The sequence below is a fragment of the Anomaloglossus baeobatrachus genome, chromosome 12, assembly GCF_048569485.1.
Source record: "Anomaloglossus baeobatrachus isolate aAnoBae1 chromosome 12, aAnoBae1.hap1, whole genome shotgun sequence".
Lineage (NCBI taxonomy): Eukaryota > Metazoa > Chordata > Amphibia > Anura > Aromobatidae > Anomaloglossus > Anomaloglossus baeobatrachus.
The window spans coordinates 114,352,850-114,377,735 of NC_134364.1; the positions used below are offsets into that span (position 1 = coordinate 114,352,850).

Here is a 24,886-nt window from a genome sequence, read left to right on the forward strand (position 1 = left end):
CATACAATATGTAACAAGAAACCACCTGTACAATAATAGATCAGTGTAGCCTGATGTAATTCTATATATACATATAATACTGATAGGCACAATTTACAGTATATTTATCCAATTAGGAACATAGAAAAAATTGTTTAATAAGGACGTTTTTTTGGTATAATTACTGTTATATTTGTAAATTAAATTAATTGAGAAAGGCTGTCAAAATGATGGCCATATGTATACAGAGAAACAGTGTAGCAAGATATATATATACTTTAATGCACAATAATCTTCCCCATAGATATAGATAACCAATATTCTTCCCAATTGGATTATAGAAAAAAGTATTTTTGTACCACAATTAATGTATATTAATTTTGCAAAACCGTCTATATAAATTATACACGTGGTAACTTATTCACATCAATTAAATAGAGGGGAACAGGGACAGAATTGGCACCCGTTGCTCTAATGGCAACAGGGCAATAACATCAATTCTGGTGATTGTACATTAATCTATACATACAATTGTAAATCCCTTACAAAAATCATGGGTTATAATGGCTGACCGGAAAAACAGCCTATGTCCCTCAATTGTTCAAAAGTGTAATTACTAACCCGTAGTTTGCAGTGGTGTCAGTCTCCCAGCAGCCCCTACGCGCATTTCACCTCTTCATCAGGGGATGTATTTTATGTTTCCTTGCATTAGATGCTATCTGTACTTAGTGTGATTCCTGACTTATCCAGCATTGCTACAATGCTGGGCTCTGCTACAACTTCTACTATTGCCTTGTTATGCTTGCTTATAGAGACCCATCATTTTCCCTAGCACTTTACATATATTATCATCACTGTCCCCCATTGGGTATCAAAATTTAAATTCCCTCCCCATGCCTTTGGAATTTGACAGAAAACTGGAGTCATAGGACAACTACAAAAACACAATTAGAACATAAAAACTCCTTGCAGATGTCGGTGAGATGAGAAACCAGCACTGCAATGCAACAGTGCTAACCACTGAGTCCTCTGACATCCGAGGCTCTGCTATGACGCTAGGTTCTGCGACCACTTTTAAGTGAGTCTTCTGAGAAACTTAGCTCTGCTACAATTGTTGGACTCTGCTACTTTGCCTCAGTGAATCTTCTAACAAACTCAGCTTTGTGGTATCCCACTGCACCCTGGAACAGAACTCTACTTTGCTGTATTGTCTGTTTTCGGACCTTCTCAGCTCTGCTATATCTATGAGATTACTGTACATTGGCCTCACTATACTTCAGTCTGTCTACACTGTGATGACTGTCACAAGGTGGTGCTAGACACTACTCGTATTCAGTAAATGGAGAGGTAGTCAGACAGGGCGAGATCATAAACCAAGAGGGCATGACAGTACATGGGGGGCAGACAGAGAGGAGGTCAAGATACAAGCCGAAAGTCAGGGTTCCAGAAGAATACAGACAAAATACAGGAAGCAGGCGAGGACGTGGTCAGGAGGAAGTCCAAGGTCAGAAGCCGGGAAGTCACAACAGAAACAGGGGAGGACAGGCAGAGATGGGTCAACAATAATCCAGAGTCGAGAGATCAAGATCTGAACACTGAGCACCCCGGGAGCCAACAGCACAACTGTAACCAGGAAGAACGACTGGCGGTGTCCTGACCTAACACACTCCCTAATGAACCAGTGCAATCACCGGAAATGAGAGGCATCTGTGAGAGCTCCTCCCAGGGCAGCGTGAAACCCAGTGCTGTGAAGCAACCCGCAGAGCATTCATCCTGCAAAATGCTCAGCACCATAGGCAACATATACCGGCTCTGCAGGAGAGCATGGCAGAACAATACAGAATGTTCTGCACATAGGAATCATGACTTAAACTAAGTCCCCAGCATCTACATCCAACTGTATTAGTCAGTTCATAATTTCACAATACAAATGGCATACAATATTAAACACAACCCTTTGGCCTTATGGGGCTGGTATGCTTACTTTGAAATGTCAGAATGACAGGGAATTGAAAATCCCTCTGTTCTTTACTATAGAGAGGATATCTAATCTAATAAGAATTGCAAAGTTGCTTATTTTTACAAGTGCATTGCAATTTTACCCATTAATAAAGATGAGACTAACCCTCATAACAAAATATGCAGTTTGTATTGTGATGTCTGGTGACGGATCCTCAATAAACAGATCCATTCTCAGTTACTGAGTCACATTTGTGTGTTTGTAACATTATAGACAACTCCTACAAAGCTCAGGATACACACTGCTATTGCCTATCACTAAACTCCCCCAATAATGGTGATAAACAGAGAATGGATAACACATAAACATCATTTTTCATAAAATCAGCAGAACACTAAATAAACAATCACATCATATAGTTTAAAAAAATATAAAAAAGATGCATATTAATCAACCAGAGGATAAAGGGAAGGATTAAAGATAGAAACATCATGCACAAAACAAAAATTTCCTTCCAGATCCCAACTGTCCATCGACTGGATCAATATTCAGGACAGGAATTTTACACATTTACATAAGTATTTGTTATTTTCTACCATTGATGGCTACAGCTTAGTGACAGCTCCAGAGCATGAGTATTCAGCAGACTTGGTTCTTGTATCCTCTGGAGATTGAACCTTTTTTTTCTAGTGGGGGTTTTACAGAACACAGCTTTACACCACATTTTTTCTATAGGCCACTTATACAGGATAATCATGTCCACCTAGGGCTTATTCTGATGTCAGGTTTTCTAGTACAAGTTCTATCCATGTTTCTATTATAGTCTGTGGACTAGTTCATAGTAGTAGTAGATATTTTTCAATATCATGTAGAGATATCTAAGTTTGATCTGCGTGTTGGATCAAACTCGACAAAGCAAGTCTACAGGTCCGTGAAAAAAATCACAGTGCTCAGACATCACTTGCTTTTCATGGATTTTGTACTTTAAGACGGGTGAGAGCTAGTGTGGCGCCCCTGAGGCTTCAGTCGCCACAGGATACTGCATCTCACTTAAGGTGCAGTACTTATCCTGGGTAATGAAGAGGTTAATCGCTGGTGTTTAGCACTTATTACTTACAGCAAGATGGGCTGCAGTGTGTACATCGCCCTGGCCAAAAACTAGTACTCTAGCAGGATACAGATAAACCCCCACTAAAGTGGAGGCATCACAGGTGCAGGAGGAGCAAATCACACACACACCTCCATGGAATGGAGGAGGGCGATTGCTAGATGATAAAACTGCACACTAGATGATAAAACTGCACACTAGTTTTTTACCAGGGTGATGTACACACTGCAGCCCATCTTGCTGTAAGTAATACTTAATTTTTGGAGGATATTTTCCTCTTTTTGTTGCTATGTTTAGCACTTATACAACATTCACACAAACACCCAGTTAGTGAGCCAGTCAGTTACACAACTCAGGAAGTCAGCCAGCCTGGGAAATTCCCGGTTACCAGAGCAACGGCCTGAGAGGTGGGGGCATCACTGGGGAAGTTACAGAAGACACAGGAAAATCACTTCAGAATAGTCTGGGACACAGAATAACACACTTGCTGGAGAGAGTGCTAAGAGCTTCTCCAGCTAGGACCGGTCAGACTGGAAGAGGCAGGAGACAACCAGGTAAGCTAGAGAGACAAAGGAGAAACATAGTTGCTGAGGGGAGAGCTTATTTGCGCTCTCTGAACCTGCACAGAGCAGAATGCAGAGACCTAGGGTGGAACATACTCCATGTTGGGCTACCAGAATCTGCAGGACAGGGGGATTGTACGTCCCTCTGGCCACCACTAATTCCTGTAGCACAGTGGCACATAGAGTCCAGGGTCAGAATTACGATCAGGCCCCACAGCGGACCCGCATCATCTGCATATGGGACGGTAGCTGAGTTACAAGAACCGGGGTCACCAAGCAGCTTCAGGCCATGGGGATCCAACACCAAGCGCAAGAAGGAAGGTCTCTCAGCTCACAGCACCGGCGTTGACCTTGAACTTACCAGGAATCGATTGGGGCCCATCACGGTGTAGACCGGTACCCTGAGTGCAGCACCAGAACTGTGAGTAAATAGATCTTGACCCGCACCTGCTGCCTCGGTCTATCATTACCGTCGCCCCACGCTCCGGCGCCAGCAGCCGACTATCATCCCCATCATCCCGACATCACCGGCCCGGCGACTAATAAAGTTAACCCCTTGCCACCTGGGTGCTACAATAGCAATCATTTTTTTTTATTTATCCAAGGAAAACTGATGATACTCTAATGGTAGAAACTGACATACTGACTAGTGATGAGCCGGCACTACCATGCTCAGGTACTCAGTACTCGTAACTAGTGATGAGTGAGCACTACCATGCTCGGGTGCTCAGTACTGGTAACTAGTGATGAATGAGCACTACCATGCTCGGGTGCTCTGTACTCGTAACTAGTGATGAGCGGGCACTACCATGCTCAGGTGCTCAGTACTCGTAACTAGTGATGAGCCGGCACTACCATGCTCGGGTGCTCTGTACTCGTAACTAGTGATGAGTGAGCACTACCATGCTTGGGTGCTCAGTACTGGTAACTAGTGATGAGCGGACACTACCATGCTCAGGTGCTCAGTACTCGTAACTAGTGATGAGCGGGCACTACCATGCTCGGGTGCTCAGTACTCGTAACTAGTGATGAGCCGGCACTACCATGCTCGGATGCTCAGTACTTGTAACTAGTGATGAGCGGGCACTACCATGCTTGGGTGCTCAGTACTGGTAACTAGTGATGAGCGGACACTACCATGCTCAGGTGCTCAGTACTCGTAACTAGTGATGAGCGGGCACTACCATGCTCGGGTGATCGGTACTGATAACTAGTGATGAGCGGGCACTACCATGCTCAGGTGCTCAGTACTCGTAACTAGTGATGAGTGAGCGCTGCCATGCTTGAATGATCGGTACTCGTAACAAGCAGTTGGATGCTCGGATGGGCGCAACTTGTGTAATGGGGTACTCAAGCATTTTTCTGGAAGATGTTGTGGAAAAATGCTTGAGTACCCCAATGACTTCCATTATACTCGAATACTCGAGTCATGCCCGAGCGTCTGACTGCTTGTTATGAGGACCGAGCACCTGAGCATGGTAGACCTCACTCATCACTAATATTGACCAAATTCTGAAAAAAAAATAAAGGAGATGTATCTTGGACCATTTATTATTGAATACAAGAAATTCGTATGAATTAGGTCTTAAGTTAAGATTTATGAAAAAAATTGTCCAATTTTTATCCGGCAGATAAAGACAATTTTCCATCTGTATTGATTGCCGTTTGTATACATCAGTGGTGAATAAAATGTAAAAGACCAAATACAGTTTCCTACGTGGAAAAATTGCAATGTGTCCGTAAAATTTGGAAGTTGAACGGTTGACCTGTATTTGGATTCGATTTTTTTTCACCAATTTATACACTTGAATGGGCGAGTCTCATTCGTAAACAGGGTAGAGTTCTTTTCACGTGGACAGTCATTGTGTTACTTGACCAGCTCTGTAGAATAACACTGGTACTAGTGCTCAGTTTTTTCACGCACAGCTTTCAAATCGTTGTGTGAACGATGCCTTAGACGACTCTCCTCAAAGCTAAATATATGTCTTTCTGTTCATTTTTCCTCATAACCAAGATGTCTCTTATCAGTTTTGTGGCTCGTTCTACTTTTTCTGTCTTCAGAGCCTCCTGGTGCCAAGAAGTGAACTGTATGCTCCAGATGAGGTCAGACGAATGCTTTGTAAATTGGTAGTATTGCGGTAGTAAACAGTGCGTGTGACCATACTGTACAGTCTACGGGACGTTTTATTGTCATTCTTACATAACATGGAGCAGTTCTACCTGTCTCACTAACACACGCTAAACATTTCAATCCAATAAGTCATCATGTTTTTCCTCCAACATAACAAGCCAACCAAATACATCAGCGCACTTACACCGCCAGCAGTGCACGTACATCACACTGATATATCCTCTGGCTATAATAAAAGGAATGGATTCTGTTATTTATTCTTTCACTTGATTAGGTTTAATCAGCGCAGCCATTTTTGGGGATAGAAGTTCAAGAGAGTTGCTTTATAGAAAACTGAAGTCTGGAGACTACTCATTGACGTCTCCAGGAGTGTTGTGGGGAGGAGATGAACTGGCTGCTCCGCTCAATGAAAGAACATCAAAGCACAGGGCTAGAAAAGAGGAGGAGGTGGTAGTCTGATATCACACAGTAAGGGTGCTTCTACTGGATTTGGGAGAAAGTTTCTACAGAGCTCATAAAGAAGCAAGCACAACATCATACAATTAATGAACGGCAGAGTTCTGGTGGGGGACCCCAACCTCAGCGCCAAGCAAAAGGTGGGAGTGGGAGCCCAGTCCTAGATGCAGCACAAAGAGAGGACGAGCTTTGGGAGTGGAAAGAACATATCAGAGCTATACCAACAAGGAGAGAGATGGATTCTCTGCTGGGGGAGTTAAAAGCATCACACAAACAAGATATGTCTAACCTACAGTCAGAAATTAAGCAAGTTGGCCAGAGGATAGTTGACATAGAAGATGCTTAAGAACAAATATTCTCCCAGTTAGATGCACACCACCAAGTGCTGTCTGAACATTCCTTACAATTGCAAAAATATTTTAACCCACTTGGATGATATAGAGAATCATCATTGCCGCAACAATCCGCGTATTAGAGGGTTCCATGAATCAGTGGAACCAGCGCAGCTGGAGGCCTTGGCACAAAAATATTTCAACAGTCTCCTTCAGAGAGACCCGGAGCAGCACATTGACTTAGACCGTATCCATAGTGCACTGGGCCCTAAACCATCTGATCCTGCACGCCCGAGAGATGTAATCTGTAAAGTCCACTTCTATAAAGAGAAGGAAGCTAGCCTAAAGAGCTGCAAAAATACAGAGTAGATGTGGCTCCAGCTTTGTACTGAGGTAAAAGACTTGTTAGAAAGCTCAGTATGATTTTTCCATGTCTTCCTCTGCCTGTTTTCTCACTCTGCACGTCACCTCTCCATGGAGAATAATGAGTATTGTAACCTAACACCTCACTGTGCTGACTGTAAAGTCCCTGTCACACACAGAGATAAATCTGCGGCAGATCTGTGGTTGCAGTGAAATTGTGGACAATCAGTGCCAGGTTTGTGGCTGTGTACAAATGGAACAATATGTCCATGATTTCACTGCAACCACAGATCTGCCAAAGATTTATCTGTGTGTGTGACAGGGCCTTTAGTTTTATCTTGACAAAGACAGACTTGAAGTGGCTCATAAGTGGAGAAATGAACCTTCTCTAATAAAGATATTATAAAATCTCTTAGACTGCCTTTTGATTTATGCAAAGTATGTTAAAAATACAAAGTAGATGTGGCTCCAGCTCTGCAGTGAGGTAAAAGACTTGTTAGAAAGCTCAGCATGACTTTTCCATGTCTTCCTCTGCTTGTTTTCTCACTCTGCTCTTCACCTCTCCATGGAGAGTAATGAGTATTGTAACCGGACACCTCACTGTGCTGACAGTCTTATCTTGACAGACATGAAGTGCCTTATAAGTGGAGAAAGAAGTAAACTTCTCTAATAAGATATTATAAAAATCTCTTATATTGTCTCTTGATTTATGCATAGTATACAGTAAACAAGCGGGTGTCAATCTCTCTTAACCACGTCCCCCAGTAGCTGATTTCACTCACATTTTTCCAATCTGACATGCATCACTTTATGTGGTAATGGAATTGCCTCTACAGATCTCAGAGATTCTAAAAATGATTTTTTTGTGACATGTTGTACTTTATGTTAGTGGCAAATTTAAATTAATATTATTTGTTTCTATTAATGAGAATTTGTTTAAAAAAAATTGCATAATTATAAAATGTAAAGATGTCTGGCTATAAGAAGCTTTAAATTGTTAGAAGCAAGTTTTAATATTTTTTTCAATAAAATTTAGAAAACCTATTATTTTAGAGACCCTTCACATTTGAGGTGACTTTAAGGGGCCTATATGTCAGAAAATCCCAACCGACCAATAGGTATTCATAACTGCATTCAGAAAGTTTGTAAACCCATCAAAGGAATTAACATAAAGGAAAAGGGAAAAAATAGATTTTTACTAAAATGTTGAATTTTTTATTTTCATAATTTCTTGTGCAATTTTTCCTGAGTAGATCGAAACCCCATACATTTTCAGAAACTACTGTTTGGGTGAATGAAAAGGCTCGGAAGAGATGAAGTGATTTTTAACTTTTGGAGCGCAAATTTGTCTGGAATAGGATTGTGGATGCCACACAGAGCCCCTGAGGTGCCAGAACAGCAGAAACCCTCCACAAAATACCCCCTTTTTCGAATTCATCTATGGCCTAAAGGTGATTAAAAAAAAAAAATTGTAATACTTGGCTGTGAATCTGAAAAATGAAATGTTGCTTTAGCCCCAAATTTTACATTTTCACCAGGTGAAATAGTAGAAAGTTGTCCTATAACTTGTTGCGCAGTTTCTCCCTATGTGGTAGGAACTACTGTTCGGGCACAGTGCAAAGCTCAGAAGGGAAGGAGCGCCATATTGGTGCAAATTTTGTTGTTGTGGTTTTGGGGGTGCCATCTCACAACGGCACAGTCCCAGAGGTGCCAGATCAACGCCCCCAAAATAACCTCATTATACAAGCTACACCCCTTAATGAATTTCTCATAAAACCACATGTATTTCACTGTTTTTTTTACCATTGGGCGGTGAGCAAAAAAAAAAAAATTACTGACTACGAAATGTTGTCTTGGCCTTAGTATTCTTTATTTTCACAAAGGGTACTAGGTAGAAATGTGCCCAAAATGTGTTACACAATTGCTCCCAGACTCCGCTATCTCCCATAATGGGCTGTAGGGCTCAGGAGCAGGATTTGATATTTGATCAAATTTTCCTGGAATAGTTTGAAGCCAGCACATAAGAAGACCCCTTTAAGTGCCTTCATTTTGGAAATTATACCCTATTGAGAATTAAGCTACGGGGTACAGGCTATTTTGACTCCACAGGATTATACCAGAAATAAGCAGATATTTGTTGCAAAGTGAAAATTGCGTAAATGCAGCTTAGTGCCCAGCTAACCAAATGTCGGCACTAACTGCAAGTTAGGAGGGCTTCACAGGGACGGGAGTCTATGGACTTAGAAGCCAAGATTTTGCAGGATTTGTTTGGGGGGGGGAGATCCATGCTATGCCATTACAGATATGCCAGTCACGCTTAAAGGCCGCTACCCAGGGACAGGGGACTACTCTGACCCTGTAAACTAGAGTTCCCCGACTTGCCCTCAAGCCACGGGTACGCTTGAAGGTAGCGAGGCGTGACCCTCCGACCTGTCCTTGGCTCCTACCCGGATGCTGGTCTAGAGCCCCCCTACATGTTCTGCGGGATAACTCCAGGGGACAACACCAAAATAAAATGGAAATAAGAAAACTACAATCGCTTCTGAAACTGGGATATGGAACGACCACACACACAGGCTGTCTCTGTAAGGCTGCGTACACACATCAGTTTTTGGCCATCAGGTGCAATCCGGCAGAAACATGAAAAAACGCATCCGGCATCTGTTGACACCGGATGCATTTTTTCCCCCATAGACTTCTATTGGCGCCGGATTGCCTTGCGTTCCATCCGTCTTTCGCCGGATCCAGCAAAATTTGCTTGTCCGGCGGCCGAATAGAACGTTGAGGTGAACGTTTTTCTGTCCGGCACAAAAATTGGATTGCGCCGTACGGCGTGTTTTATAATGGCAGCCTATGGATGTTGAATCCGGTGTCAGCCGTCGTATGCCGGAATCCGGTGCCGGTTTCCGTTTTTTTAAACTGTGCATGCTCAATATCAAAATGGATCCGTCAAAGAAACGGATGGATAAAACTGATGCAACGGATGTTTTTTTTTATGGATCCGTTGCATTAGTTTTTTCGCCGGATTGTGCCTGATGGCAAAAAACTGATGTGTGCACTTAGCCTAACCAGCACTGTGTGAAGAATGCAAAAGGCCCAGCCTAATTAGTAACTTAGAGCCCCTTACCTGAAGGACTGCCTCCAAGCAAACTTGCAATAGAAACATTAACCCCTAAGATGCTAAAAGGAAAAAACGTCAAATTAATCGAGGACGAGTCTCACTGGAAAGAGACCAGCGTGACAATGCCAGAATTATACAGATTTTTTTTTATGTTTTGCTACTTTTACACATAAAAAGCACAATTGAATCACCCTGTTTTGAGAGCTATAACGTTTCAATATTTTTCTGCCGTCTTCTTTTGGGACATTTTTTCAGACTTTTGGGAAGCAGAGTTTTGTTCTTACATTGTAAATCAATTTTGCTATGTTTTTGCTACTTTACACTTAAAGTATGAATTTTGTAGTCCCTTGGTTTGATTTTTTTTGTATATCACCATATTGTTTTGACAATGAAACTGAGCATTGCTTTTTTTTTTTGCCAAACGAATCGTCTTTTAGGCTATGTGCGCACCTTCCGTTTTCACCTGCGTTTCAGGTGCGTTTAGGGTCCGTTTTGAACTGCAGCGTTTTTGCGCCCACATGCATGCGTTTTGGTTTTCCATTAAAGACAATGAGAATTCATGATTTCTTGTCCGCACTTTGCGTTTCAAAACGCATCTCAAAATTTGCATAAGTTTGGTCAAAAACCATGCGTTCAGAAAAGGACCCTGTCAATTGTTTTTGCCATTTGTGGTGCGTTTTGTTAACATTGAAGTCAATGAGAAGTTGCAAAACGCAAGCTAAATCAAAATTCCAGCGTTTTACCTGCTTTTTCAGTGCAGAAAACATGCGTTTTGGACATCAAAATAACGATTTGATATGTCCCTTTACACACACACATAGTCAGACAACTAAATTTAAGAATAAAATGAATTTATTGCTATTTTATGTATATTACCGCTATAATTTTATTAAATATATCTTTTTCCATTATTTTTCCCATTAATATAGATTTGTCCCTTTTTTTTCTCTTTTTTCCTTCTGTTTGACTGTTTAAACTTTATTTAGTAGTGTCTTGATGTTCAAAACTCATCTGTCAAAACGCAAGGGAAAAAGCATGTAAAAAGCGCTGAAAACGCTTCTAAAACGCGGTAAATACGCATGCGTTTTCTGCGCTAAATTTCTGGAAAAGGCAGAGTTTTTGCCTTAATTGATTTAGCCAGAGTTGGCTAAATCAATTAAGGCAAAAACGTGCGTTTAAAACTGCAAGTAGGACGACGGAAAGTGCGCACATAGCCTTACAGCCAAATTTTTATTTACATATATATATATATATATATATATATATATATACACTGTATATACACACACAGTATGTGTGTATGTGCATATAGAATTTTGTTATATTTATAATTTTTTTCTTGTATCTTTACACATTTATATTTCTATTTTTTTTTTTTCCTATAGGAATTATAGTGTCAATTTTACAGCTCGGGTTATTCTGAGTGCGGCAAGACCAAATATGTGTTTTTTGTTTTTTTTTACTTTTTGGAGATTAAACTTTTTTTTTTTTTTTTTAATTGCTCCGTATATGAAACTAACAATTTATAGCCGGTGAATTACAGGACAAAACAGGCCGCTCTACCTCAAATAGCAATTTTTATTTTTTACTTACAGATCTAACTTTTTTTTTCAAAAATCACTAAAACATCTGAAAAATTAAACATTTTCGTTCCATAATTACACTGATCTGGAGAATCAGGTCCCTGGGCCTTTTATTTTTATAGCTGGAAAAAAAAAAATAATAATGATGATGGTGGAGACAAATTTTTTTTTTTTTGTTATTTTTTAAAATTCCGTCTAACTTTGGAGTTTTTTTTTACCTTTTATGCTTGGGAAAAAAAAAACAAAAACAAAAAACCCAAAAAGGTTGAGAAATAAAAAACAGGGATTACAAAAAAGCTACAGTTGTAGTAAAAAAAAGCTGCAGACAAAAAAAAAAACTGGAGGTTAATAAAAATAAAAAAAAAAGCTAGACATTAAAAAAGGAGAAATAAAAAACTACACACGTAAAAAAAAAATTAAATAAACAGCTGCAGACGTAAAAGAGTAAATAAAAGAGCTGCAGACAAAAAAAAAATGCAGAAACGATAAAAGACGTAATAAAATAAGCCACAAATGTTAAAAAGCCGCAGAAATAATAATAAAAAAGCCGCAATTGTAAAAAAAATAAACCTAAAAGCTTAAAAATAAATTAGAAGAAAAAAAAAACACATTCATTTGCGGACGTAAAAGAAATAAAATGTATCCGCTCCGGACTAGACGAGCGGACGGAGGCCGCACATGGTCAGCGCTCCGCACACGTCACGTCCTGGAACGTTCTGACAAACACGAACGTTACGTACTGCGCCCTGACGCCCAGTCACATGACCACTGCATTACGTCACACTCGTCCCGCCCCTTTTAGCGCTTTTAGCCAATCGCAGCGGGCCGAGGCCAGGGTGTGATTGACAGCGGTTGCAGCTTTCCCACAATGCCCTGCGGGGCAGTTTGAATGGCGCAGCCTCCTGTCAGGAAGGAGTCTCGCTGGTTGCTGCGCCTCTTCCGCGGTGTCCGGTGTCGCCGCTGACTCCCCCCGCCAGGGCCATGAGCCGGTAAGTCTGTGCTCGGGGCGGAGGGCAGTGTAAGGTCTGGAGCTAGGCCACCTGTGACCCTGGGAATCATGGCGGACCTGCTGCTGTACAGCAGCCGCACATTAACTCTTATGGTGCTTAGTAATTTAAGAGTTAAATAGTTTCTCCAAGAAATATATATGTGGTTTCTTCCTTAAATGTCTGAATTTGGTGCTAAAATAGTTTTTGCAATTGGTTTTCTTCTCAGGCTTTGCCCCTTGTCTTAGCCGTCCACTTGTGGTCTAAAAGGAGCTCACTGGCAGATCCTCAGTTAGCTCAGTCTGTAAAAGGTGTAAAATGTTTAATGCAAACCAATTACAAATGTTTTTGAGTGAAAAATAAATGCATGAAGATAAAAAAAAACAATCTTCAAACTGAGCATTAGTCACCCAATACCCGCTCATCCTGATATCCGCATCAGTGATTGGCTGCAGTGGTCATGTACACTGTAGGTGTGATGTCACCGCTGCCACTTGTCAGCAGTGACAAGTTATTTACTGCATCAGTCCTCTTGGCTCTGTTTTTTTTTTATGGACAAACCCATAAGATATTGGATATGATTAGGCGGCTTTCACACATCCGGTTTTTGCATCAGGCACAATCCGGCTCAAAAACCTATGCAACGGATGCGGTGGAAAAAAACGGAACCGTTGCATAAGTTTTTTCCATGCGGCCTGTCCGTTTTTTGACGGATGCGGCTTGATACTGAGCATGCGCAGTGCAAAAAACTGCATCCGGCGTCCATATGCACGCATTGTAAATCCGGCGCGATGCGGTTTTTCGCCGCAGACAAAAAACATTGCATTCAACGTTCCATCCGACTGCTGCATCGGCTAAATATGCCGCTTCCGGCAAAAACTGGACGCAACACAAGGCCTTGAAGCACAATCCGGCACTAATGCAAGTCTATGTGGAAAAACCGCACCCGGTGGCAAAAAAACTAGATGTGTTTTTCACGCAAAGCGCCGGATTGTGCCGCACAGCAAAAACCTGATGTGTGAAAGCAGCCTTAGAGGGTTCACCCAGTCTAACTCTGTTTTCAGTGAGCACACTGTCAGGATTCTCTGTGGAGGGTCATGTGACCTGCAGCTGCCAACTAGACTTGTTAATGCTGTAGCACAGTGGAGTCTAGTTGGTAGGTGCCCTCACTTTGTGTATATGGTTGCTGGGATTGGGAATACAGGGAAATCCTGACACTATGCACAGTAACTTCTTTTGGGCCCGAACACACCTTTTAAACTAAAGAGAGGGACTAGTGGCCACCTGCATAGTGGTCTAGGCCAGTGAGGAGGATAGTGCCAGATGGTGCACCCCCCCCTCTCCTGGTGGCCGGCGGCTCCAAGTCCGGGCACCACGTCTTGTACCTCAGACGTTGCGCTGATTCTGGCGGCAACCGGTTTGACAACGTTCAGTCATATGTCCAGTCTGCACTGCAAATGTGGGAGCTATTAGTGATGCCTGTATCTCTGGAGCTACGGGCTGGAATATATATATGGGGCAGCTGATGTCCTCCTGCTTAGGGGATGGCAGGAAAAAACAAGGCGCAGTGCAACACCAGATAGTGAAGGTCCAGGAGGTGTTGGTCATCCAACTCCACTTTTAGAAGATGGGACTGCTTAAAGGGAACCTGTCACCTGAATTTTCGCTATTAAACTAAAAGAACCCCCTCTGCAGCTCCTGGGCTGCGTTCTAGAAAGGTTCCTCTTGCTACTGCCCCCCTTTAAGACCTAAATAAACACTTTATAAAATCTTACCTTTTGGTATGCTAATGAGCTTTGCTGGCCCCGGGGGCCGGCTGTATGGCGTCCGTTATTCCCCCTCCTGCCGCTGTTCACCATCCCCCAGTGTTGATGGACATAGATGAAGCCGCCGCCCAAACTTCCACAGTGATCCTGAAGTCTCGCGCATGCCCAGTGGCACTATCGCTGGACAGCACTGTTTTCAAATCGCGAGCGCCGGTGATCTTATTGCACAGGCGCAAGATTATGGTTGGGTACTTGGATGAAGCTAGTGATGACATTGAGACCAAGGTGACACCTAACAATTGATCAGCAGTATCGCGCCGTTGTGAGGCTTCACGTAGGGTGTTCTATGACAGAAGTGGCCACTGAGCTTAGAGTGTCACCAGCAGGTTGTACAGAGACACAGAGAGACTGAGAAGTGGATGCCGCTTCATTGATCACCTGGCTCCGCAGGGCATTGTTCACAATGTCCTACACTTTCAGGAACATTTAAAGGGAACCTGTCAGCAGAAATTTCTGGCTGCTTCCAGGGATGACGTCCCTTTTGTCACGTGATAGGGGCGTGTTCAAAATACTATCACGTGACAAAAGGGACGTCATCCCTGGGAGCAGCCCATACAGTCTAGCATCTACCCTGAGCACAGTGTGACCGCTGGTGAGGTTTGCGCGCTCACGAGATTATGGGCGGGTACTTGCTGATAACAATCACAGCCCCGCCCATAATCACTTGCCTGCGCACACGTCACCAGCGGTCACACTGCTCAGTCCCGTGAGACTGGCACTGGGCATGCGCGGGGATGCTGGAGCAGTGGGCGGTGCATCAGCTATGGAAAGGAGCGATGGGGGCGGCATACAGGACCAGGAGGCAGAATAACGGACGCCAGAAAGCCCGCCCCCGTGTCACATTTACAGAATCTGAATACAAAAAGGTACCCCTTTATAAAGTCTTTATTTTGGTCTCACATGGGGCACAATAATAACAGGGACCTTTCTAGAATGCAGCCCAGGAGCTGCAGAGGGGGAAGCTTTTAGGTTTTGGGCGAAATTTCTGCTGACAGGTTCCCTTTAAGGGAGGTGATAGGACCACAAGTGTCACTTCAGACCATTCATAACTGTTTACATCAGTGTGGTCTGCATGCTAGATGACCTGCAAAGCTACCAGACCACACCACCAGGCACAGGCATCATCTATGCTGGACGAGGAAATGGGACCTCACGGCTGTTCACTGATGGTTAAACTATTCATGCTCAGCAGAAATGATGGCCGCTAATGATGCTGGAGATGTCAAGGACAGCGCTATGCATCAGTTACTGCTGTCACCAGATGAGTCTTTGGTGGTGTAACAGTGTGGGTCTGGTCAGTACAGAATGGCCCTACACTGTGTGACTGGTGCAGTGACAGCGAATTATCTGCGCAAGCGTCAAATGTTTGCCCAACCGGTTCACGCAGGCACATTTGTTTATGACGTACGCCTGCACGAGCAGTCAATATGGAGATTTTTGTCCACCTATGTGGATGACGTCTGAGGCATCATCCACATCAATCAGCTCAGGAGGATGACGCCCATTGGTCCAAACCGGGCAATTTACAGACAGGTCAGGAGATTTTATAAAGCTACTTTTTGGCCCACAGGGGAGGTCAGGAGGTAACGTGCACATTTTATAGGATGCAGGACAGGCACTGCTTAAACCTGTCACCATTTTTTTCACTATTAAACTAAAATTCTCCGCTTCTGTGGCTCCTGGGCTGCATTCTATGAAGGTGCACCTTGTGCCCTGACTCCCCTTGCAGACCCCAGAAATACCTTTTTTAAAACATGACCTCCATGTATGCTAATTACCTGTGTGGTTGAGATGGGTGGGCTCATTTTCTGCTCCTGTCCCCCCTCCTGCTGCTGATCGCCATCCTCCTTTCTTGATTGATGTGATGACGCCTCAGTCATCCTCCCCGTTGCTCTTTCAAATCTCACGCCTGTGCAGTTAGGTCGGCTCGCGCAGGCGCAGTTTGTTCTGCCATATCGCGGGCAGAGCAGAAAACATAGCTGCCCTCACTCGCGCCAGTGAGCTTTAGTTTAATAGTGAAAAATCTGGTGACGGGTTCCCTTTTTTAAGGTGCTAGTTTTTAGTTTAGAACTCAATATCTGGTGACAAGTTCCCTTTAATCCAGTCATTGTGCCTCTGCAAGAATAGCACAAGCCTAATTTCATCTTCATGGAGGACATAGCTCCAGATCATCAAGGCCACATACTTTGGGAATGGCTGCAGGGACCTAACATGGAGCGGCTGCATTTTCCCCAGACCTGAATCCCATAGAAAACCTATGGAATCAGCTGAGTTGCCGTGTAGAGGTCATAACTCTGCACCCCAGAACCTCAATGACCTGAGGGCCGCCCTTCAAGAAGAGTGGGATGCCGGCTCTGCAGAGAATAACTCCACCTGTGACCAGCAGGGGGTGTCATTCTCAGCTGTAATTCATGCTCAAGGCCACATGACAACACGTTACTGAGACACTGACATTTTTGGGGGGTGTATACCTATGACTGGTGTTGGCGCTTGTTTCCATAAGTTCTTTGAGATGGGAAAATCACCATTGCGTATACTTATATGCCCGACTGTCATGATAAAATATCACTGTAAAGAGAACTTTTTACATTGTACATAAATTTCACCCAAAAGCCAAATATCCCGAACTTTTTATGAGTTTGTCTGTATACACAAGAATGATCCATCAAACGTTAGTCCTGGCTTTCTAAATAATAAAACCTAAAGAAAGTGTATAACTAGATTTCATATAGCCAAATTAAGAGGAAAAACAATATACCGTATTTTTCAGATTTATAAGACGCACTTTTCCTTCCAAAAATTTGGAAGGAAAATGAGGGGTGCGTCTCATAATCCGAATATAGCTTACCGGGGGGGGAGGGGGTGCTGTCTATGCGGCGACCGGGTGCGTGCGGGCAGCCGGGTGTTTGTCTGTGCCGGGTGCCTGTTGGTGTCGGCTGCCTCTGTGGAGGCGGCCGGGTGCCTGTCTGTGCCGGCTGCCTCTGCGGGCGTGCAGGCGGCCGGGTGCCTGTCTGTGTCGGCTGCCTCTGTGTGGGCGGCCGGGTGCGTGGAGGCAGCCGGGTGCCTCTGTGCGGGTGGGCGGCCTGCTCGCTGTCACTCTGTGCCGGGTGCCTGTCGGTGCCGGCTGCCTCTGCGGGCGTGCAGGCGGCCGGGTGCCTGTCGGTGTCGGCTGCCTCTGTCCGGGCGGCCGGGTACGTGGAGGCGGCCGGGTGCCTGTCGGTGCCGGCTGCCTCTGTGCGGGCGGCCGGGTGCCTGTCGGTGCCGGCTGCCTCTGTGCGGGCGGGCGGGTGCCTGTCGGTGCCGGCTGCCTCTGTGCGGGTGGGCGGCCTGCTCGCTGTCACTCTGTGCGTGATTCGGGTGGGTGGCTGTGCGGCAGGTGTCCCAGTGTGTCAGCGGTCCGAGTTTCAAATGATGGTGCCTGGAGTCAGCGTGTGCGCAGATGGAGTCCTTGGATGAGAGCTCCATCTGCTCATGTGCCGCTCCAGGCGCCATTACACGCATCCAGGACCGCGGACACACGGGGACACTCACTTTTCCTTCTCGGACGCCGTCCCGCCTGCCAACACAACCTCTCCCTCTTGTGACCCTCGCTTCAACGCCATGGCTGCCCCCCTCCAGTAAGACAACGCTGGATTATAAGATGGACCCTATTTTTATTTATTTTTTTCCCCTTTTTTTTATATCTAAATTTGGGGTGTGTCTTATAAAACGAAAAATACGGTAAATATATATGGCTGAGGTACTGCTGATGGGCCACCAGGGGGAGCTCACTGCACACAGACTCCATGCTGGCTGCATACATCTGTGTATAGCAGGCTCCCTCTGGTGGCCGCTGCTGGTGTGACGTCACTGTGTGATCAGCTCCTTTTCCTTCCCTTCAGTGTATGCATATAGGGTTTGAAGGAACAAACAGCTGGTAATCCGCACTGCCTCGGGCAATGCAATGAACTCCCTGGTGCATAAAAGCTTCTTCCGTATAATGCTGATGGATGAGACTGAGCACACCGCCTATAAAAGAAACTACTGCCACCCCAATCCACAGGTTGTGTGCGGTATTACAGCTCAGCCCCATTCATTATAATAGGGTGACCATTTGTTCTACATTTCCTTTTATCCCCGTGTTTTGTTTTTTTTTTTTTTTTTTTTGTTTGTTTTTTTTACTGATGCCTCGTGTTCTGGTTGCAGACTCTCTGGGGATTATGGCATTTGAAGCCTGCGATGCCAAGAAGCGGGACCTAGATGACGGTTGCGCCAATGACCGCCCGAGGAAAAGGGTCTCTGCTGCAGCCAAGCAGAACATGAAGGAGGTACAGACCGTCTCAATATAGGGGAATCTGTCAGCATAATATAGGACCAGATGTGTCACTTATTAGGCTGGGTGCTGTAGTTACAATACAATCATGTGCACAAGTTCCACTTCTCCCCACCCCTCCCCCCTCTCCACGGTCATGATTCCAGCAGAAGGACCCCTAATAATGCAATATATCACCCATCCTGCACAATCCCTTTAAGGGCCTATTTGTACTGTGCTCCCTATTAACTCGGGGAACAGGAGAAGGTATTGGCAGCCCAGTTTGTGAAATCACCCCCTTTTTTAATTATGAGAAGTTGCACAATTCTCGTAACGATGTTCTTCTTTCTAACACAGGGTAACATTTCACAGGAAGAGTTGGTATCTGTAGTAAACAGGTGAGTGTGCACCCCAGGGGGCCAGCATTGGGGTGTGCGTCTGTGTCCTCAGCGGTGCACCCTCCTGGGATGGCCCGGATCAGAGTTGCCTCCTATCCTGCTTTTCAAACATGCGTTCAGACATTAACTTTTATTTATTTATTGTTTTTCCTGTAGAAATCCAGGTCGGCAGCCTTCACCCAGCAATCAGCAGCTTTACAAAGAGGCGGTGTGTAAGAGGAAAGCCGAGCTCCAATCCCTGAGCCCCCCTTACAGGAGAAAGCAGCATCACAAAGCCTGGGGCTGTGACATGGCCAATAAGGAAAATGAGCTAGCGGCAGGGAACCTGCACGAGAAGCTGCAGAACGACCGCCACATAGTGCTGAACTCCACTGACTCCGGCTCCTCGCAAGCTGAAGGGGCCTCCTCAAAATACAGCAGTTTCTTTGCTGAGGTATGAAGCCATGTACAGCAGATGAATCTGTCAGCAGGTTTTTGCTATGTAATCTGAAAGCAGCATAATGTAGGGGACAAAGACCCTGATTCTAGTGATGTCATGTGCTGGGTTTCTTGTTGTAGTTGGGATAGAATCCCTGTGTTGTCTGTTGCAGATCTAGCAGAGCTCGGATTGCTGATCTGTGTAGAACCCCGCCCCCACCACTGGTTGGCAGCTTTCTGGGTATAACCCTGCCCCCACCACTGGTTGGCAGCTTTCTGGGTATAACCCTGCCCCCACCACTGGTTGGCAGCTTTCTGGGTATAACCCCGCCCCCACCACTGGTTGGCAGCTTTCTGGGTATAACCCCGCCCCCACCACTGGTTGGCAGCTTTCTGGGTATAACCCCGTCCCCACCACTGGTTGGCAGCTTTCTGGGTATAACCCTGCCCCCACCACTGGTTGGCAGCTTTCTGGGTATAACCCTGCCCCCACCACTGGTTGGCAGCTTTCTGGGTATAACCCCGCCCCCACCACTGGTTGGCAGCTTTCTGGGTATAATCCCGCCCCCACCACTGGTTGGCAGCTTTCTGGGTATAACCCTGCCCCCACCACTGGTTGGCAGCTTTCTGGGTATAACCCTGCCCCCACCACTGGTTGGCAGCTTTCTGGGTATAACCCCGCCCCCACCACTGGTTGGCAGCTTTCTGGGTATAACCCCGTGCCCACTCCCCTGGTTGGCAGCTTTCTGGGTCTAACCCCGTGCCCACTCCCCTGGTTGGCAGCTTTCTGGGTCTAACCCCGTGCCCACTCCCCTGGTTGGCAGCTTTCTGGGTCTAACCCCGTGCCCACTCCCCTGGTTGGCAGCTTTCTGGGTATAACCCCGTGCCCACTCCCCTGGTTGGCAGCTTTCTGGGTATAACCCCGCCCACACCACTGATGGGTGGCTTTCTGTGTACACTCTGGTGGGGGTGGGGTTATACTGGACTGCCTTGCATGTGACACCTAGTCCTGCAGTGATAATCTCCTGCTGATAAAACACTGATTATATTGAAACTACAGCAAATGACACCTCCTTAGTCCGATTCCCTACCTCTACATTGTACCACTCTCAGATGAAACTGCAAAAACCTGCTGATAGATTCCTTTTCACAATTTTTTTTTTTCTACTTTTTCTGGATTTCCATGTCGGATTTCACCCGTTTGAGGAGTGAAATCTGCGTTTTGTATGTTTGGGTTTTGCAGCTGATTTTCTTGGGAATGTTTGGTGAGCTTCTAGCTAGGCAGAAAGAATCTGCACCATGTGAATGTGGCTTAATATTAATTTTTTCAACTAACAAGAATGGTGGTCCGAGGAACTGACACGTCTCTTTCCTCCCTTTACCATATTTTTTGATATTTCCCATGTATACTTCTAGGTTTGTTCCCAATTTTCTAAGGTCTCCATTGACGATCTCTCTGTAGGTGTCCAAGGATCATGATACGATGGCGCAGGTGCTCTTCAGCCGGAACCTCAGGCTTAACGTCGCCCTTACCTTCTGGAGGAAGCGAAGTGTGAACGAGCTTGTAGCCTATCTAGTCAGGTACGGCCCCGCTGCACTGCTTTTTAGCTTTGAGAGGTGACCCCTTTGAATTCAAAGGGGCTATTCCCATCTTGTATTTACCGCTTATTAAATTTGTCAGCCATTCTAGAAGTATTAAAACTTTCTTTGTCGCTCCATTAGGAGACCCAGACAATTGGGTGTATAGCTTCTGCCTCCGGAGGCCACACAAAGTATTACACTTTAAAAAGTGTAACCCCTCCCCTCTGCCTATACACCCTCCCGTGCCTCACGGGCTCCTCAGTTCTAATGCTTTGTGCGAAGGAGGCAGACATCCACGCATAGCTCCACAGATTAGTCAGCAGCAGCTGCTGACTATGTCGGATGGAAGAAAAGAGGGCCCATAACAGGGCCCCCAGCATGCTCCCTTCTCACCCCACTCTTGTCGGCGGTGTTGTTAAGGTTGAGGTATCCATTGCGGGTACGGAGGCTGGAGCCCACATGCTGCTTTCCTTCCCCATCCCCCTTAGGGCTCTGGGTGAAGTGGGATCCTAATCGGTCTCCAGGCACTGAGACCGTGCTCCATCCACAGCCCCTGGGGATTCTGCTGGACAAGGAGTCGAGTATCTTCAGGGACAAGGCCCTGCTACTTTGAGGTACTCTGTGTCCCCGTGGGGACCGCGCACAGACACACTGCAGCACTGCTGGGTGTGTTAGTGCACCGGGGACGGCGGCTCTGACCGCGCTTGTGCCATCACACACTGCAGCGTGGCTGGGTGTGTTAGTTTACTGGGGACTGCCGCGCTGACCGCCGCTGCCATTTTTACACTGCGGCGCGGCTGGGACTGTTAGTGCGCCGGGGACTTCCGCGCCGACCGCGCTTATACGCCGGCCGCGCTTATCACTTTAGTCCCCGGCTTTTGCGGCCTAGTCTCACTGTTTCCCGCCCACAGGCCTGCCAGTCAGGGGAAGGGCGTGACGCTGCACAGGACGTCAGCGCTGAGAGCTGGAGCATGCTTTGCATACTCCACCCCTCTCACTGAGCACAGTGGGGACGCCGGATTCCCGCACTTTCTAGGGCACGCCCACGGCCCCCTCCTCTCCTCAGGACGCCGGCAGCCATTCCTGTCAGCTTATCTGTTGCTGGAGAGGGGAGACAAGCTCTGGGGGTCCCAGACAGGGATTCTGGTGATCACATAAGCAGCACCTGAGGTGCTGACCCCACTAGTGCCGAAGTGTACATATATATTTATATGCTTGTATGCTATACATTGCACTGTACGGTCGCACTATTGATTTTTGGCTATATACCCTCCTGGATTGCTCAAAGGAGATAACAGCATGTTGTCCCCGAAAAGCAAGGGTGCCAAAGCACAGGTTTACTATGCTGCCTGTACCGCATGTACGGCTATACTACCGGCAGGTTCCACAGACCCTCATTGTGTGCAAAGCACGGCCCCTGTAGCACTTACTAAGCCGGAGCCTCTGCTAATGGTGGCCCAGGGAGACCCACCTGTTAACACTGTCCAGGTGACGGGGACGGAGTTGGCAGTTTTTGCTGATAGACTTTCTGAGACTATGGCTGGGATGCTCGAAACCTTGCAGTCCAGACCGGTATCTCAGACCATGGGCACTGTTGAATCTTGCACCCTGGTCCCCCCCCGTTGGACCAACAATGTGCTCCCGGGGTGTCTCATAGGTCCCAGGGTGAAGGCTCTGACACGGACCGCAGTCCCAGACCTCCTAAGCGAGCTCGCTGGGAGCTTCCCTGGACATCATCACATTGTTCAGGGTCTCAGCAACTCTCTGTATGATGAAGCGGAGGTAGCTGATCAGGATTCTGATCCTGAGGCCGCTCTCAACCTGGATACACCTGATGGTGACGCCATAGTGAATGATCTTATAGCGTCCATTAATCAAATGTTGGGTATTTCTCCCTCAGCCCTAACGGCTGAGGAGTCAGCTTTTCAGCAGGACAGATTCCGTTTCAGGTACCCCAAGCGTACATTGAGTACGTTTCTGGACCACTCTGACTTCAGAGAGGCAGTCCAGAAACACCGAGCTTGTCCATAAGCGTTTTTCCAAGCGCCTTAAGGATACACGTTACCCTTCCCCTCTGACGTTGTCAAGGGCTGGGCTGAGTGTCCCAAGGTGGATCCCCCAATCTCCAGACTGGCGGCTAGATCCATAGTTGCAGTGGAAGATGGGGCTTCATTCAAAGATGCCACTGACAGACAGATGGAGCTCCGGTTGACATCCATCTATGAAGCTATCGGCGCGTCTTTTGCTCCAGCATTCGCAGCCGTATGGGCACTCCAAGCGATCTCAGCGGGTCAAGTGCAAATTGACGCAGTCACATGTACGTCTGCGCCGCAAGTGGCGTCTTTAACCTCTCAGACGTCGGCATTTGCGTCCTACGCCATTAATGCTGTCCTGGACTCTGCGAGCCGGACGGCGGTTGCGTCCGCCACTTCGGTGGCAATACGCAGGGCCTTGTGGCTGCGGAAATGGAAGGTAGATTCTGCTTCCAAAAAGTGCTTGACCAGTTTGCCATTTTCTGGCGACCGCTTGTTTGGTGAGCGATTGGATGAAATCATCAAACAATCCAAGGGAAAGGACACATCCTTACCCCAGGCTAAACCGAACATACCCCAACAGAGGAGGGGACAGTCGAGGTTTCGGTCCTTTCGGGGCGCGGGCAGGTCCCAATTCTCCTCGTCCAAAAGACCTCAGAAGGATCAGAGGAACTCCGATTCATGGCGGTCTAAGTCACGTCCTAAAAAGACCGCCGGAGGTACCGCTACCAAGGCGGCTTCCTCATGACTTTCGGCCTCCTCACGCCGCATCCTCGGTCGGTGGCAGGCTCTCCCGCTTTTGCGACTCCTGGCTGCCACAGGTAAAAGACCGTTGGGTGAGAGACATTCTGTCTCACGGTTACAGGATAGAGTTCAGCTCTCGTCCTCCGATTAGATTCTTCAGAACATCCCCGCCTCCCGAGAGAGCCGATGCTCTCATGCAGGCGGCGGGCACTCTGAAGGCAGAAGGAGTGGTGGTTCCGGTTCCTTTTCAGCAACCGGGTCACGGTTTTTACTCCAACTTGTTTGTGGTTCCAAAGAAGGACGGGTCTTTCCGTCCGGTCCTGGACCTAAAACTGCTCAACAAACACGTAAAAAACAGGCGGTTCCGGATGGAATCCTTCCGCTCCGTCATCGCCTCAATGTCCCAAGGGGATTTCCTGGCATTGATCGATATCAAAGATGCTTATCTCCACGTGCAGATTGCACCAGAGCATCAGCGCTTCCTGCGTTTCGCCATAGGGGACGAACACCTTCAGTTCGTGGCACTGCCTTTCGGCCTGGCGACAGCCCCATGGGTTTTCACCAAGGTCATGGCAACGGTAGTAGCGGTCCTCCACTCTCAGGGACACTCGGTAATCCCTTACTTAGATGATCTGTTTGTCAAGGCACCCTCTCAGGAGGCATGCCAACACAGCCTCAACGCTACTCTGGAGACTCTCCAGTGTTTCGGGTGGATCATCAATTTTCCAAAGTCAAATCTGACACCGGCCCAATCGCTGACATATCTTGGCATGGAGTTTCATACCCTCTCAGCGATGGTGATGCTTCCGCTGAACAAACAGCGGTCACTGCAGACAGGGTTGCAATCTCTCCTTCAAGGTCAGTCACACACCCTGAAGCGCCTCATGCACTTCCTGGGGAAGATGGTGGCAGCAATGGAGGCAGTCCCTTTCGCGCAGTTTCACCTGCGTCCTCTTCAATGGGACATCCTACGCAAATGGGACAGGAAGTCGACGTCCCTCGACAGGAACGTCT

The 24,886-nt window shown here is 46.4% G+C and overlaps 1 protein-coding gene across 1 annotated transcript in view; it reads left to right on the forward strand.

Moving 5' to 3' along the window:
- Positions 1-12,441: 12,441 nt before the first annotated feature.
- The window catches only part of KATNBL1 (katanin regulatory subunit B1 like 1), a 36,187-nt gene continuing 23,742 nt past the window's right edge, over positions 12,442-24,886 (forward strand). The window contains exons 1-5 of the mRNA XM_075331234.1: positions 12,442-12,585; positions 18,594-18,715; positions 19,057-19,097; positions 19,254-19,530; positions 20,977-21,095. Of these exons, the coding sequence (XP_075187349.1) occupies positions 18,608-18,715; positions 19,057-19,097; positions 19,254-19,530; positions 20,977-21,095 (545 nt within the window). The 5' untranslated portion in view covers positions 12,442-12,585; positions 18,594-18,607. The remainder of the gene's footprint in view (positions 12,586-18,593; positions 18,716-19,056; positions 19,098-19,253; positions 19,531-20,976; positions 21,096-24,886) is intronic.